At 33.6% G+C, this 14,072-nt stretch overlaps 1 protein-coding gene across 7 annotated transcripts in view; it reads left to right on the top strand.

The window, feature by feature from the left end:
• WDR45B (WD repeat domain 45B) overlaps window positions 1–14,072 on the top strand; it is a 157,327-nt gene that overhangs the window by 83,847 nt on the left and 59,408 nt on the right. For 3 of the 7 annotated variants that reach the window (XM_074312011.1, XM_074312013.1, XM_074312016.1), the window contains 5 exons: window positions 2,312–2,502; window positions 4,282–4,367; window positions 7,051–7,152; window positions 7,906–8,027; window positions 8,633–10,288. In XM_074312011.1, the coding sequence (XP_074168112.1) occupies window positions 2,312–2,502; window positions 4,282–4,367; window positions 7,051–7,152; window positions 7,906–8,027; window positions 8,633–8,739 (608 nt within the window). In that variant the 3' untranslated portion in view covers window positions 8,740–10,288. Of the gene's footprint in view, window positions 1–2,311; window positions 2,503–4,281; window positions 4,368–7,050; window positions 7,153–7,905; window positions 8,028–8,632; window positions 10,289–14,072 lie in introns of those variants that run through there. The other 4 variants (XM_074312014.1, XM_074312015.1, XM_074312012.1 and 1 more) reach the window with 4 other exon arrangements.

Genomic DNA, 14,072 nt, shown 5'->3' with positions numbered 1-14,072 from the left:
ATTCCCAAATATTTTATGCTTTTGACAGTTATTTTAAATGCAATTTCTCTTTGTATCTCTTGCTGTTGGATTTTGTTGGTGATGTATAAAAATGCTGAGGATTTATGCGGATTTATTTTGTATCCTGCAATTTTGCTAAAGTTGTGAATTATTTCTAATAACTTTTTAGTAGAATCTGTGGGGTTCTCTAAGTATACCATCATATCATCTGCAAAGAATGATAATTTGGTTTCCTCATTACCTACTCTAATTCCTTTAATCTCTTGTCTCAACGAAAAAGTCCAGTTATTCCTATATTCTCAAGTGTTTTTAATATGAATGGATGTTGGATTTTATCAAATTCTTTTTTTACATCTATTGAAATGATTATATGGTTTTTGTTAATTTGGTTATTGTTATAGTCAATTATGCTAATAGTTTTCCTAATATTGAGCCAGCCCTGTATTCCTGATATAAATCCTACTTGGTCATAGTGTATTATCCTGGGGATGATTTTCTGTAGTCTTTTTGCTAATATTTTATTTAAGATTTTTGCATCAATATTCATTAGGGAGATTGGTCTATAATTTTCTTTCTTTGTTTTCAACCTACCTGGTTTAGGAATCAGTGCCATGTCTGTGTCATAAAAGGAATTTGTTAGGACTCCTTCAATCCCCATTTTTTCAAATAGTTTTTGTAGCATTGGAGTTAATTGTTCTTTAAATGTTTGGTAGAATTCACATGAAAATCCAACTGGTCCTGGGGAATTTTTTCTTAGGGAGTTAATTAATAGCTTTTTCTATTTCTTTTTCTAAAATGGGACTGTTTAACCAATTTACTTCTTTCTCTGTTAATCTGAACAAGCAAAATTTTTTAAGTATTCTTCCATTTCATTTAAGTTATCGAATTTATTGGCATAAAGTTGGGCAAAGTAACTCCTAATTATTCCTCTTCATTAGTGGCAAATTCTCCCCTTTCATTTTTAAGACTAACAATTTGATTTTTCTCTTTCTTTAATCAAATTTAATCTATTTTGTTGGTTTTTTCATAGAACCAACTCTTAGTTTTATTAATTTAAATTCAGAAAGGCAGAAATAGTAAATACATCCTTTTTAGATCACGATGCAATGAAAATTACATTCAATAAAAAGCCAGGGGAAAATAGACCAAAAATTAATTGGAAACTAAATAATCTCATTCTAAAGAATGATTGGGTGAACAGCAAATGATAGACACTTAATTTCACTTAAGAAAATGATAATAATGAGATGTCATACCAAAATGTGTCAGATGCAAACCAAAGTGGTAATAAGGGGAAATTTTATATCTCGAGAGGCCTACTTGCATAAAATAGAGAAAGAGAAGGTCAATGAATTGGGCTTGCAACTAAAAAAGTTAGAAAAGGAGAAAATGAAAAACCCTCAGTCAAACATTAAACTAGAAATTCTAAAAATAAAAGAAGAGATTAATAAAATTGAAAGGATAGCTGTTTCAGCCTCCCAAAATACATTGGAGCTGGAAATTTTATCCTGCTGGTATTTTTCTTTTCCAAGATAGAAATGGAAGTATATAGAAAATATTTAAGGACATAAAGAGTTTCCAAAAGGTTTCAATGAAAAGCTCTATTCTATTTATAATTAGTTTTGAGATTAGAGTGGAGTACACTGGTAGTAGTTTAGATATAAGATCCAATTGGGGGAAGGGAAGACTGTGAATAAATAGCTGCCATTTCTTTTTTTGGTGACTGTTTTTTTTTTTTTTTTTAATAAAAACAAATTAGGAGCCCAAAAAGGAACTAAAGGGACAAGTTGTGTTCTGTTTGCCTCTCTAGCATTTTTTCTTTGCCTTCCTTTTTTTCCCCTCTATATTTTTGCTTATTTCCCCATCTTTTCATTGTTTCTTCCCCAAAATGTTCTATAAAATGCTCAGTAAGCCCCCTTTCAAATTTTGCTATAGTGATACCTCTATTGTGATTCTTTGGGGACTTAGAATGTATGCTGCATTCTGCAAAATATTTTCTTAAGGATCTCCTCTCCTTAGTGTTTAATACTGTATCTGATTCTGAATCCTGTTAGGGATAATGGAATGCAATTGTACCTATCTTGATAAAATCTTCAAAAAAGAAGAAAGAAAAGAGAAATATTTCTGTGATTTAAGCTGCTTAAAACTTATTTTCCTGATTTGTTTTTGTGATTGCAAAGAATTGTGGAATCCATTAAAAACAAAAATAAAACTGTTGGGGATATGGTATAGAAAAGGATTAGCCAAAATATTGAAAAGTTGGGATATTTTTACAATCCTAAGGCTCATTTCTGAATATTTTTGTATCCAGGTCTATGTGTTTTATGTCCAAATAGCAACAATTCTCTCCTGGCATTCCCTGGTACACATACTGGCCATGTGCAAATAGTGGATCTGGCCAATACAGAAAAACCTCCAGTTGATATCCCAGCTCATGAAGGAATCCTAAGCTGTATAGCTTTAAATCTCCAGGGAACAAGAATTGCAACAGCATCTGAAAAAGTAAGCTTAACTTCAAAGAGTAGTTTGGACTTTTTTTACTCTGTTCTACTACTTTAGAACTGCTTGACAATTCATATAATCAAATTGGGAAAGTCATGTTTCAAGAGTGAAGATATTTGTAGAAACTTTTTTTCCAGAAATAATCATTTATGATACATATGATAACAGTACTAGATAACATTTCCTTGCTCCTTTAGAGAAAATAATTTGTTTTTTAAATCATATCCTCCATTTCATTTTTAATTTCAGAGACTTGTAAGACTTACATCTGCCTTACCTAATTTGTCAAATGTGATCCATCACTATGTTAAACTTTTCAGAATTTTTCATTTGGGTTTTTTAACCTGAGCTTATTCATGTTTTTTGAAAAACAAAACACTAAACCAGTGGTCCTCAAACTTTTAAAATAGGGGGCCAGTTCACTGTTCCTCAGATTGTTGGAGGGCCGGACTATAGTAAAAACAAAACCTCACACTGTCTCCCCCCCTCAGCCCATTTGCCATAACCCAGCGGGCCTCAGTTTGAGAACCCCTACACTAAACCATGAGGCTTATTTTAGTTTTGAATTTCTGGTTTCTATTTAAGACCATTTTAGTTGCATCATTTGGTCATATTATATATTATAACATGCATTCATGGTTTTATGTACTGTGAAATTAATGATGAAACTATTAATTTGTATATTATGTAGAGTTTTTATTCTGATTAAAAGGATCCAATTGTTTGTTTGGAAAATTAACTTTTTCCCAATTACAGACTTACTTTTCCTACCCAAGATATTGAGAAGTATTAAAGATGTTAAAATTTGATCCTGACTGTCTGCTATCAGTATCTCACTGATATTTGGTGTGACAGTTCAAAGATCATTTGTGCAGGCGGGGACATGTATTACATGATTTTGGAGGAGTATGGGCAGGGAGGAGTTGATAGTAGAACAACTCTAGCATTCCTAATTATCACTGTTACACCAGTTAATGACTAAGTTGTCCATGTGCAGGTCAGGTAACAACAGGAAATTAGCTTAGAATTTTCTCACAGTAATTTGTAAAATAGATGAAAAAAAAAATGAATGTCTAGTTACAGAAGCACTGTGGCTTCTGTATCTTATCTTGAGGTCAGAAACTCTGGGTTCAAGTCTCACATGTGTCTTACTATTTTTGTGACCTTGGACAGATTTCTTAACCTTTTTGAACTTCATTTTCCTCATCCTCATATAATACTTTCCTTTTTATGAAGAAGTACCTTGTAAAGATCCTTGTGAATTTTGACATTGTAAATTAGTACAATCTAAAGATAATATTTCCTATGATGGTAGCAAGAGACACTGGAATCGTCATATTCCCAGTTTTCCAGGCATGGAGTATTTGTTACTGCTGGAGGGGAACTTTCTCTAGTTAATTCTGAACCTCCATTATATTTTCTTTCTTTCTTTTTTTTTTTTTTTTTTTTTTTTGCTGGGGTGAAGTAACTTGCCCAGGGTCACATTTGAACTCAGGTCCTCCTGACTTCAGGGCTGGTGCTCACTGTGCCACCTAGCTGCCTCTGTATTTTCAGTCATAGTATTTTTATAGTATTTCAGTCTTAGTTTTAATGCTAAGTAGAAAAATTTCTTCAGAAAGTAAAACAATTCTGTATGACTTAGATTGTATAAGAAAATAGATATTATTTATGACAATGATGTGGCTTATTAATTTGTAAGAACTATTAATCTAAAACAGTAGAAAAAATGAACTGAATTTCTCAATCTTTGATAATGAGACACTTCATTGTTTTTCAAAGGGGACCCTTATAAGAATATTTGATACTTCATCAGGGCATTTAATCCAAGAACTGAGAAGAGGATCTCAAGCAGCAAATATTTATTGGTAAGAATATGATTAATTTGAATATAGGGGGTTGATAGAAAAAAAAAAAGATAAGTCTAGTTTATTTCCAGAGAAATGGATGATTCATGACAATAATGATGTGATTTACAGCAGGGATGGTCTAGAGAGAAGCACAAATAATAGAAATTATACTTTTGATACCTCAAGAAAGAATGCTTTTCCTATGAGTCAGAAAGAGTCACAGGCTGCAGAATTGTACAGTGGCTTCTCTCAGAGATTGAAATGCTTATCTCTGAAAGGCTTTATTCTTTTCTGCAGTGTCCATATGGTTACAAAAGGCAAGTGACTTTGGTTTCTAGGATTTAATTGTGCTTACCAATGCAGCAAGCACAATAAAGAACATACCTGGACCTTTCCCCAGAATCCCAGAAATGGAAAGGTCTTCAGTAGCCATCTAATGTGTCCCTGTCCCCCACCCCCCTCTCCCTTCCCTGCCTTTACCTTTCCCAAAGAATTCTTAATGCAACTGAAGACTAGTGTGGGGGAGCTCGCTTCTTTTTTTTACAGATCTCTGATTGTTATGAGATTTTTGCATTAAAAGAAACCTAAATTTGCTTCCCTACAACTTCTGTCCTGTTATTCCTACTCCTGTCCTCCAGTATTTTGCAGAACAAGCTTGTTAATCCTTCTTCTGTTACAAATCTCTGGATATCACATCTTTCATCCACAATATTGTAAGGGTTAAAAAGCCTCTAGAAGCAAGGAATGCAGTTCAAGGCATGTGGGAGGACCTGAGGGATGAGAGGTTCTGAGGCACAGGTGAGTCCTATGTGGAGGTGGGGCACAGCCCCATGAGGTAGTGTCTGATTCCAGGTACCACACCTCCTTCCTTAGTGCTCTCAAAGCCTAGCATGCCTCCCTCCTCCTTCTCAGGCCAATCCCATTATACCAGATTCCTAGAGGACTTCCCCCTTTCCTCCATATCATCAGTGGGGTATAAATATGTGCTATCTCAAAATAAAGTTCTCTTTCGCTTTACCCCTACCACCATTAGGTGGTCTGTCTCTATGGGATCCGGGTTGGTGCCCGAAGACGGGTAAGTGTGGCCTAGCTGTGCCGTCGACGGATGGGCATTAAGAGTAGCTCTAAGGGGAGCTACCGTTAGAATAGTGCATAGGGGTGTAACAAATATTTTATTGTTCAAGCTTCTTCATGTTATCCTTATATGGCATGAGTGACATTTTCATTTGTAACATTTCCTTCCACTTCATGAAACGATTTGGATTTAGCTTTATAGAAGCTCTTTTGGGCTAGATACCTTGAGTATTAATATGCTGCATAGGATCAATAAGCTTAATTTTTCTCAGGTATGGATAACTAAAAGTACATAATTATTTTTTAACATTGTTTCTATAAGTTTTAAATCAAGATGTAAAGTTATGAAAATGGTATAGCTTATTGATTTTTTTTTGTTTGTTTTTTTGTTTGTTTGTTTGTTTTTTGCTGAGGCAATTGGGGTTATATGACTTGCCCAGGATCACACAGATAGGAGGTATCCTCCTGACTTTAGGGCTGGTGCTCTATTCACTTGCTACCTAGCTGCCCTAGCTTATTGATTTGCAAGAACTATTAATCTAAAACAGTAGGAAATTTTTAGTAGAGTATTTTAAAAGAATGAAACAATAAATTCAATATGTTATGAGTCATTACCTGTATACTCTTGTCTTTTTTTTTTTTTTTTTAAACATTAAGATGAATTTTATCTGTAGTATTTTTGGTATTTAAAAACTCTGGATTTTTTTCCTATAACAAGATTCTCCAAAGTTTGATTCATTGCCTTACTTCAGCTTTGGTCTCCCTTAAATCAGAGCTCATAGCATCAAGGACCTAAGAGAAGACTTAATTCACTTTCTTTACTGTGTCTAATTAATAGTGTCTGTGAAGGAGAGGTGTCATTCTCTTCTTTCATGATAAAACAGAAAAATCAGTCCACATAATGATCCTTGATTTTGCATCAAACTCCATAATGGTCACTTGCCAATGAAAAGCTGAGAATTTGCTGAGAATATTTTATATGGTCTTGATTCCCTCCTTTTCTTATATAGGTGAATAGAATTTTTTAAACCCAAGTGCTAAGCATTCTACAACTTGACCTAGCGTTTTACTTCACTGCTTTCTTAGGCATGGCCTTTCTAGACCCTCAACTTTTAAAAAGACACTTGAACAAAACAGAATAGTGTTATCTATTTATATGCTTTTTTTTACAAGTTTCCTGGGTTTTGTATTGAAGAGTAGTTTTTTGAGACTGAAGTGTTAAGTATTTGGCTAGCCTTGTATTTGTTAGTTTGAAATGTGAAGGCATTAAACCTTGAACTAAATATTTTGGAAAATATAAAAATATAAACCATTTTATATAATTTTTAAAAGTTTGGAGTATGGGATTTATTTGAACTATATTTCTCTTTAATATATTTCTGTAATATCTTAATGAGCCAGCATTCTGGTAGTATCCTTGATTGGGAGTAGGAAGGCTTCAGGTCTAAAACCTACTTTATCAGAATCTATTTAGCTTTGTAATATATCTCTTCTTACTGGTGGGCTTATTTCACTATTTGTAAGAGAGTGTTAGACTAAATGATCTCTTACATCTCTTACATTCTGCAACTTTGATTTCTTTCCCCCTAATACTCAGCCTGTCAAAGTTCTTTTTTTTTTTTCCCAGTATTAATTTCAATCAGGATGCTTCACTCATCTGTGTATCAAGTGATCATGGAACAGTACACATTTTTGCAGCTGAAGATCCCAAAAGGAATAAGCAGTCTAGGTAAGGGTTTAAGGATTAAATTTTGCCATAAAAATAGAATGAAATGTAGGATCACCTTTGGATTTATATGTATATACTAATAGATGAAGACTATCATCTGTGAAGTCAGCACTTGTTCTATTTTGAGAATTTTGAAGTCATATGTAATGATTTGTAACAAAATGGTGTCATGTTACAACTTCCCAATAATTAAAGCCTTAAAATATTCTAACCAGAAAGAGAAGGAAACCAAGAGGAACCCTAATCTTACAACTTTGGGATTCAGTGTTACCTTTCTGGCCCTAATTTCTTAAGGTATTATCTGAGTTTTGGAACAGATGACCTCAAACATTACCATAACTAATCTTGTGCTTCTCAATAAATTAGTTGCTTAAGGATTACTGTTTTTGGATTCCTGGGATAGAATATATATTGATAAGACTTCCTGATTTTCCCTTAGCTGTGTGTATAGGAGAGATTGGATTTGTAGCTTGTTATTTCTGTTCCATACAACATTCTGCTCCATTCAACACAAAACCCAACACTTTTCCCAAAATGATATCTTTTCTCCTAAATTATTTAGAGGACAGGATATAAAAATAGAATGTTTTCCTTTAAATTTCTAAACCTCATTTAAAAATTATTTTACTGGCCATATTAGATTTAAAAAGCACTTTAGGTTTAGAAATATGAGATTTTTGGTAACATTAATTGGGTAATTTTAATCATGTCATATTATAATTTGATCACTTTTTTTCCCCTCCTCCTTCCCAGTTTGGCATCAGCCAGTTTTCTTCCAAAATACTTCAGTTCCAAATGGAGTTTTTCCAAATTTCAGGTTCCCTCAGGCTCTCCATGCATTTGTGCCTTTGGAACAGAGCCAAATGCTGTCATAGGTAAGAGTTTCTTTTTGAAGTATCATTGTATGTTTAGGAAAAAAAATTCCAGACTACTTTTTCTTTAACTGAGAAGCTCGTAAGATATTTCTCCCACTATCAGCTTTTCATTTCTATTACTGAATGATGGGCCGTATGGTTCTAACGGAGAATTATATTTAGTATTATCTCTCCTTCCTGCCTTTCTATTGTAGATTCAGTTAGAGCTTTTCAGTGTGCATTGTTTGGAGAATTATGTATGATATGAGCACCTAACTGATCTCAATTATTTCTTTAGGAAATTCACAGATAATTTATCAAGTGGTTTCTATAAAAATGGCCTGATATCAAATACACTATTTTCCTACAAATTGGCTATTCAATTTTTCCTCCAAAAAAACCCCAAAATATCTACTTAGTTTAGGGTAAAAAATGTTTTCATTATAGTAGAATTGATATGGTGGGATTATGGGTGTATTCTGGTAATTCTTTGATAATAATAGTTTTCTAAGAATAGAGTGTTATTTTAGTTTGCAATTTTCAATTACAGTTCTGAAAAAGGGATTAATATGCTTTAACCTTTTAAATGAAAAAAAAATGCATAAAATGGGTTTCCTTTTCCTTAGCAATCTGTGCAGATGGCAGTTATTACAAGTTCTTATTCAACCAAAAAGGAGAATGTTCCCGTGATGTCTATGCTCAGTTTCTAGAAATGACTGATGACAAGCTTTGACCTTTCAAGAGAAGCATTTGGATTGAAGTACTGCTGAGTTATTCTGCAACACTTGGAGGACTCAATACTAACCTGTAATATTCCCCAGTTATAGACCTCACTGAGGAACAGGCTCTAGGAGACTAACCAGGAAGAGTCTTAGTTGGAAAATAATATACCAATATTCAATTTCCTTTTATATATGAGGCCTCACATTTCTAGCATGAATGGAAAAGGAAACAAATCACACAGTGTGCCAGAATGAGCACTCAGGTAGTTTTTCAAAACAGCTTGAGCTTTTACTTGGTTTATTTTCTTTTTTTCTTGATGACATTAGCTTTATAGGTTCATTTGTACCCTCTATACCAAAACAACCAGGAGTTTTGTGTAGGGGATTGGTCCAGATTTGGAAATTGGCATTTGTTTAGGCAATAACATAACAATTTTCATTGAGCCTTTTGGTGGGGAAATGAACTATACATGTAAATACTAGTTCTTGTAGTATAACAAGATTTTAAATAGAATAGTAAAACCAGCAGCTTGCCTTAGTTCAGAAGAAATGAATTCTTTCTTCAGATCTAAACATAATGAGGAAAAACACAACTAATATGCTTTAGCAAATGTAGTCTGAATACTTTCTCTATTTAAGGTTACTAATGTAGGTTTTTAGGTTTATTTTATTCATGTAAACATGTGCTGACTTGGTACATTGGTGTGTGTAGTTATGAATATTAATACAGAAGCTGGAACAAACTCCAAGGCTTAAAGGACTACTGACAGGAGTAATTTCTCCTCAGATAGAAATACAGTCCTTAGGAGAGTGAATCCATCTTAATTTCAGGGAAAAGTTAGCAGAATAAGAAAACCAGATTTTTTTGGTTCTTATTCATGACTTTCTTTTAGTTTAGACAGTGAGATTTGTCATTCATTTCAGTGATGCCATATTGCTGCATTCCAAAGAGAGTGAGCAAGAGTGTATGGAACTCATTTTTATTTCCGTTGGTGCCTTGTTTGGGCATTTCACTATTACCTTTCCCTGTAATACACTCTACCCCTCTTTTTCCCCCCCTTCTCCCTTCTGGTTATATAGGTGACTACACACTAATTATTTTGGAAATGAAAGGCACATAGCATTTTTGAACTAAAGTAGAATATTATTGTGGGATCTATGTTGTTAACACTACTTATATGAGGTTTTGCTTGTTTGTAAATTGCCTTTTGAGACTTAATTTCATGTGTCTCTGGTTTCACATCTCACTTGTCTTAAAATTTCTGTAGCTGCAAGATCTTTCCATTTTGCCTGATTCTTGACAGTGTCATGTAATATTGACTAAATTTTATGTAAAATATGCATGCTCCTTTTATGTGGATTTAATCATGGAAATTCATTTTGCACATTTATTTGTAACATTTCTTTTAAATAAAATGATTAATTTTGTTGTACTTTTTTCTAATTGTGGGAAGTAAAACTTGGATATTACATATGATCAAAACCAAGATGATATATGTTTTTCATATTTAGCCTACTTCTGTTTAGAGTCTACATTTGAATAAACAGCATGTAGATTAATGGCTGGGTGTGGTGTTCATTGTTAGACAAAAATTCTGTGAGAAGGCAGAAAAGTTAAGATATCTAGAAAGAATTTCAAAGATCTGTTTCCATTAATAGCAATTGAACTATTGGTCTTAAATAAGACATAAATGAAAGTCAAGTTTCTCCCTTCTCTCCTAGAACAGTGACCCCTTTTGGGTATATTTTAACATGTTCTAGCTATCCTGGTATGATTCTTCATGGAACTACGGCAACTTCGTCAACTGCTTTTTTATTTATGTGTATTAGAGGTAAGAGAAGGATTGTCAGTTTGGAACAATACACATAGTAGTTCCAAGTGTGTCCGGTGGATGGTTAACTACCTCAAATAGCCTAGGATCTTTCATTTAGAATTGGAATGGAACTTGTTTGTAAATGTTTCCTCATCTATAAAATGAAAGTGGTTAAATGAACAATTTGAGACTCAGAAGTTATGGCTGTCCCATGGTTAGTCTGATAAAATAGCAGAATTAATTTTCACATTTGTATGTGTGTGCATGGAACCACAAGCTAATTGAGGAATAGAAGACCTATCAATAATTTAATAGGAGATAAGTACCAAACTATGTGAAGTCTGAGTGGCTAGAGGCTTCCTTAAGGAGATGATATTTGAATTGAGTTTTGAAGAATGGATAGGAAACTTATATGTGAAAAGAGTTCAGGGACATTTGAGGAATGGGAATGAGAGTCATAGGAAGCCAGGGGATGTACTGGCCAGTACAGTGAGGACCCAATATGAATGATCGTATTGAAGGCAAGGAAGGAATTAAAGGAAAAGACTGTTGTCTAGGAGACATGATTATTAGTGGCAATGAAATTGTTTTGTGCCCTTTTCTCTCCTGTTTAGCTAAAGAGAATTTTAAAATTCTAAATTTAGTAATTATGTGTAAAAATTAAACATAACTATTCCTGAAATGATTATGAATCTCTTGAAGAGCAAAGACTGTCTTTTGCAAACACTGCTGGACTGTCTTTTTGCCTTTCTTTTTATTCACAATGCTTGGTCTGTAGTAGATTGACAGAACTGATTATAGATTAAAAAATAAAGTTGTTAATTTTAGCAAGATATAGTCATTGTCCTTTTTGTTTCCATGACCCTTTCTGAATTCAGTTGTACATCTCTCTGGAGAGTGTGATGTAGTGCAGTGGTATCAAATTTAAGTAGAAATGGAGACATTTTAAACCCTACATAAGAATCCTGCAGGCTACATACTTAGCTTTAAAATGTCATGTCATGTTTTATTATATTTTTATTCATTCTGTTAAGTATTTCTCAATCTAGTCCCTAAAAATAGGGAAATATATTAATCTGGTTGGGACTAAATTTGAGAGTATTGTGGACCTGTGTTTGCTAGCCTTGAAGTTAAGAAAACCTTGGTTTAATTCCTGTCTTTGACACATACCATTTCATTTCTCATCTTGCAATCTGTTCATTAAGATGTAAGTTGCAGAGAAAGTGACTGGCTGAGGGAATTTCTGCACCTTAGAAGCTCCAATACCAATGAAATTATACATCCATTCTAGATTCTTTATTTCTGATATTACTTATAATTGTAGGTAGTGTTTGTCTCCCATGGGTAGAATGTTCTCACTCTCCATTTCAATCTCTTGGCTTTCTTGGCAGCTTCAAGTGCTAGCTAAAATTCTCTCCCATATGGCCTTTCTCAGCCCTTCTAAATTCTAGTACCTTACCTCTGTTCATTATTTTCTAATCATCCTCTTTACAACTTGCTTGTACATAGTTGTTTGCATGTTACCATCCCCATTAAATTGTGGGCTTTTCAAGGGCAGGAATTTTTTATTTTTTTGCTTTTCTTTATTATTTCCGGGATTTAGTATAGTTCCAATAGGTAGGATTGTAATAAATGTTCATACGCTCAATTGCGTTGACTATTGTGATTCTGCAAAAATCAGATTATCTAGCTTGAAAACATGGCAACTTGTCTTGATAGGAGGTAATGGTCAAATATACAACATAAGAAAAGAATTCCATAGTTGCTGACCTAAAATATTTTAAGTAACTGCTATGGGAACATCTTCAAACAAGATTTCTGATTTTAAGTTTATCATAGTCACTTTGAAAGCTCATGCCCTTTAAAATTGACACTATAACTTTAAAATTACAAGCCAGGTGAGGTTGATTTGAGGATGGCAGTAGTTTTTAAATTTTAATTTCATTATTTTTTAAAAAAGGGGTTGTAATATACTATTCATCTCATAGGGATGTTGTTTAGAAAGCATTTTGTAAGTCAGAAAAGGATAACATAAATGTAAGCTGTAAGAAGCCAGAGGACTGACAAATCAGTAAAAACAAGAAAACGCTTCATGGTGTGTGCACGTGTGTGTGTGTGTGTGTGTGTGTGTGTGTGTGTGTGTGTGTGTGTGTGTGTGTGTGTGTGTTGGGGATGAGAGGGGTGGGAGAGTGGGGTTAAGTAAGGCTTGAACAAGGGCGAATTTAGGCTCTGGATACTTCTTGTAGTAGGAAAATACTATGAACAAAGGTTTGAAACTAGGTATTTAACTTGATCAGGATCCATGAAGCATACTCAGCAAATCACTAAAAATAATCATCAACCACTAGCTACCCCTTCCTTACAAACAACATTAGAAGGATGATGAATTTGGAGACCAACAGCAGCCTCTATCTTTGAAAAATTTACTTTGTAATCATCCGAATTTTCTTTTGTAACAATGCAAAAAAGATTAGAATTTGCTGTCAATTTAGAGATTTAACAAATTACGAGCTAAAAGTGTTAAAATACAGCTGGAAGGTATTGCATATGCTTGCTAGGACCTGGGCTCAAAAAGTCCTGACTCTTAATGACCATGATACCTTTCTTAACTCAGATCCCTTTTTTGTGTATTTCCCTGCATCATGCATAATACTCATAGTATTATCTAAGTCATAGATACCAATGACTTTAATATGCAGTAAAATATAAATAAGGGAATCCGATTTTTTTTTCTTTTCCCCAGAACTGAGATAGTTCTGTAATGGATCCATGTTATTTTATATACATATTCAAATATAGCCACTATTTAGGAAACAAATTTCCAATCTTTTCAAACTCATAGGGAAAGAGTAATTGATGCAACTTTGAATACCTAATGCAACTTAGAAAACCTTGGGAGATAAGTGTGTGCTAATTTGGTCTGAGTCTATAGCCTCCTCAGTAGAAATGTATTCAAGATCCCAAAACTTTTCTTCTCATTCCTCTTGCAGGAGAAACCAGTAAGATAAAGAATATCTGTGTTGGAAAACTAAGTTTCTCTGTTATCACAGAAACATGAATCTCAAGTGCTTGTCTACTTTTTTTTTTTTTTTTTTTTTTTTTTTTTTTACACAAAAGCAATGAAGTTTTATTGTTCATCTTTACTCAGGTTAGATGGTGTGAAAGATCCAAATGGAATTTGGACTGGACTTTGAAGCCACTTTGAGCCACAGGAACCCTGTAGTCACATCTTTATTTTGATTCAAAATATTACCTACCTTCATGCTGCAATGTTAACTATCTGAAGAAAGCAATGTGCCTTCAAAGGACAACTATTTATAACTGCTGAGACTATTCAAAGTAGTGTACCCCAAAGTGTTAAGGTTATTTCCATAGAAACACTGGAATTTTTCAACAATGGCAGGAACCTTACTGAAGTAACTGTCTTTGAAGCAGTCTTCTTTAAAAGAATTTATTCATTCATAAATGAAAAAATCTGGGATGCTCACCTTTTAAAAAGCAATAAAAGCTGACATTTATAGAGGTTTGCA

This window comes from Sminthopsis crassicaudata, chromosome 4 (assembly GCF_048593235.1).
Source record: "Sminthopsis crassicaudata isolate SCR6 chromosome 4, ASM4859323v1, whole genome shotgun sequence".
NCBI classification, from domain to species: domain Eukaryota; kingdom Metazoa; phylum Chordata; class Mammalia; order Dasyuromorphia; family Dasyuridae; genus Sminthopsis; species Sminthopsis crassicaudata.
Note: the sequence above shows the minus strand (reverse complement) of the source record. Positions and strands in the feature narration are given on the sequence as shown.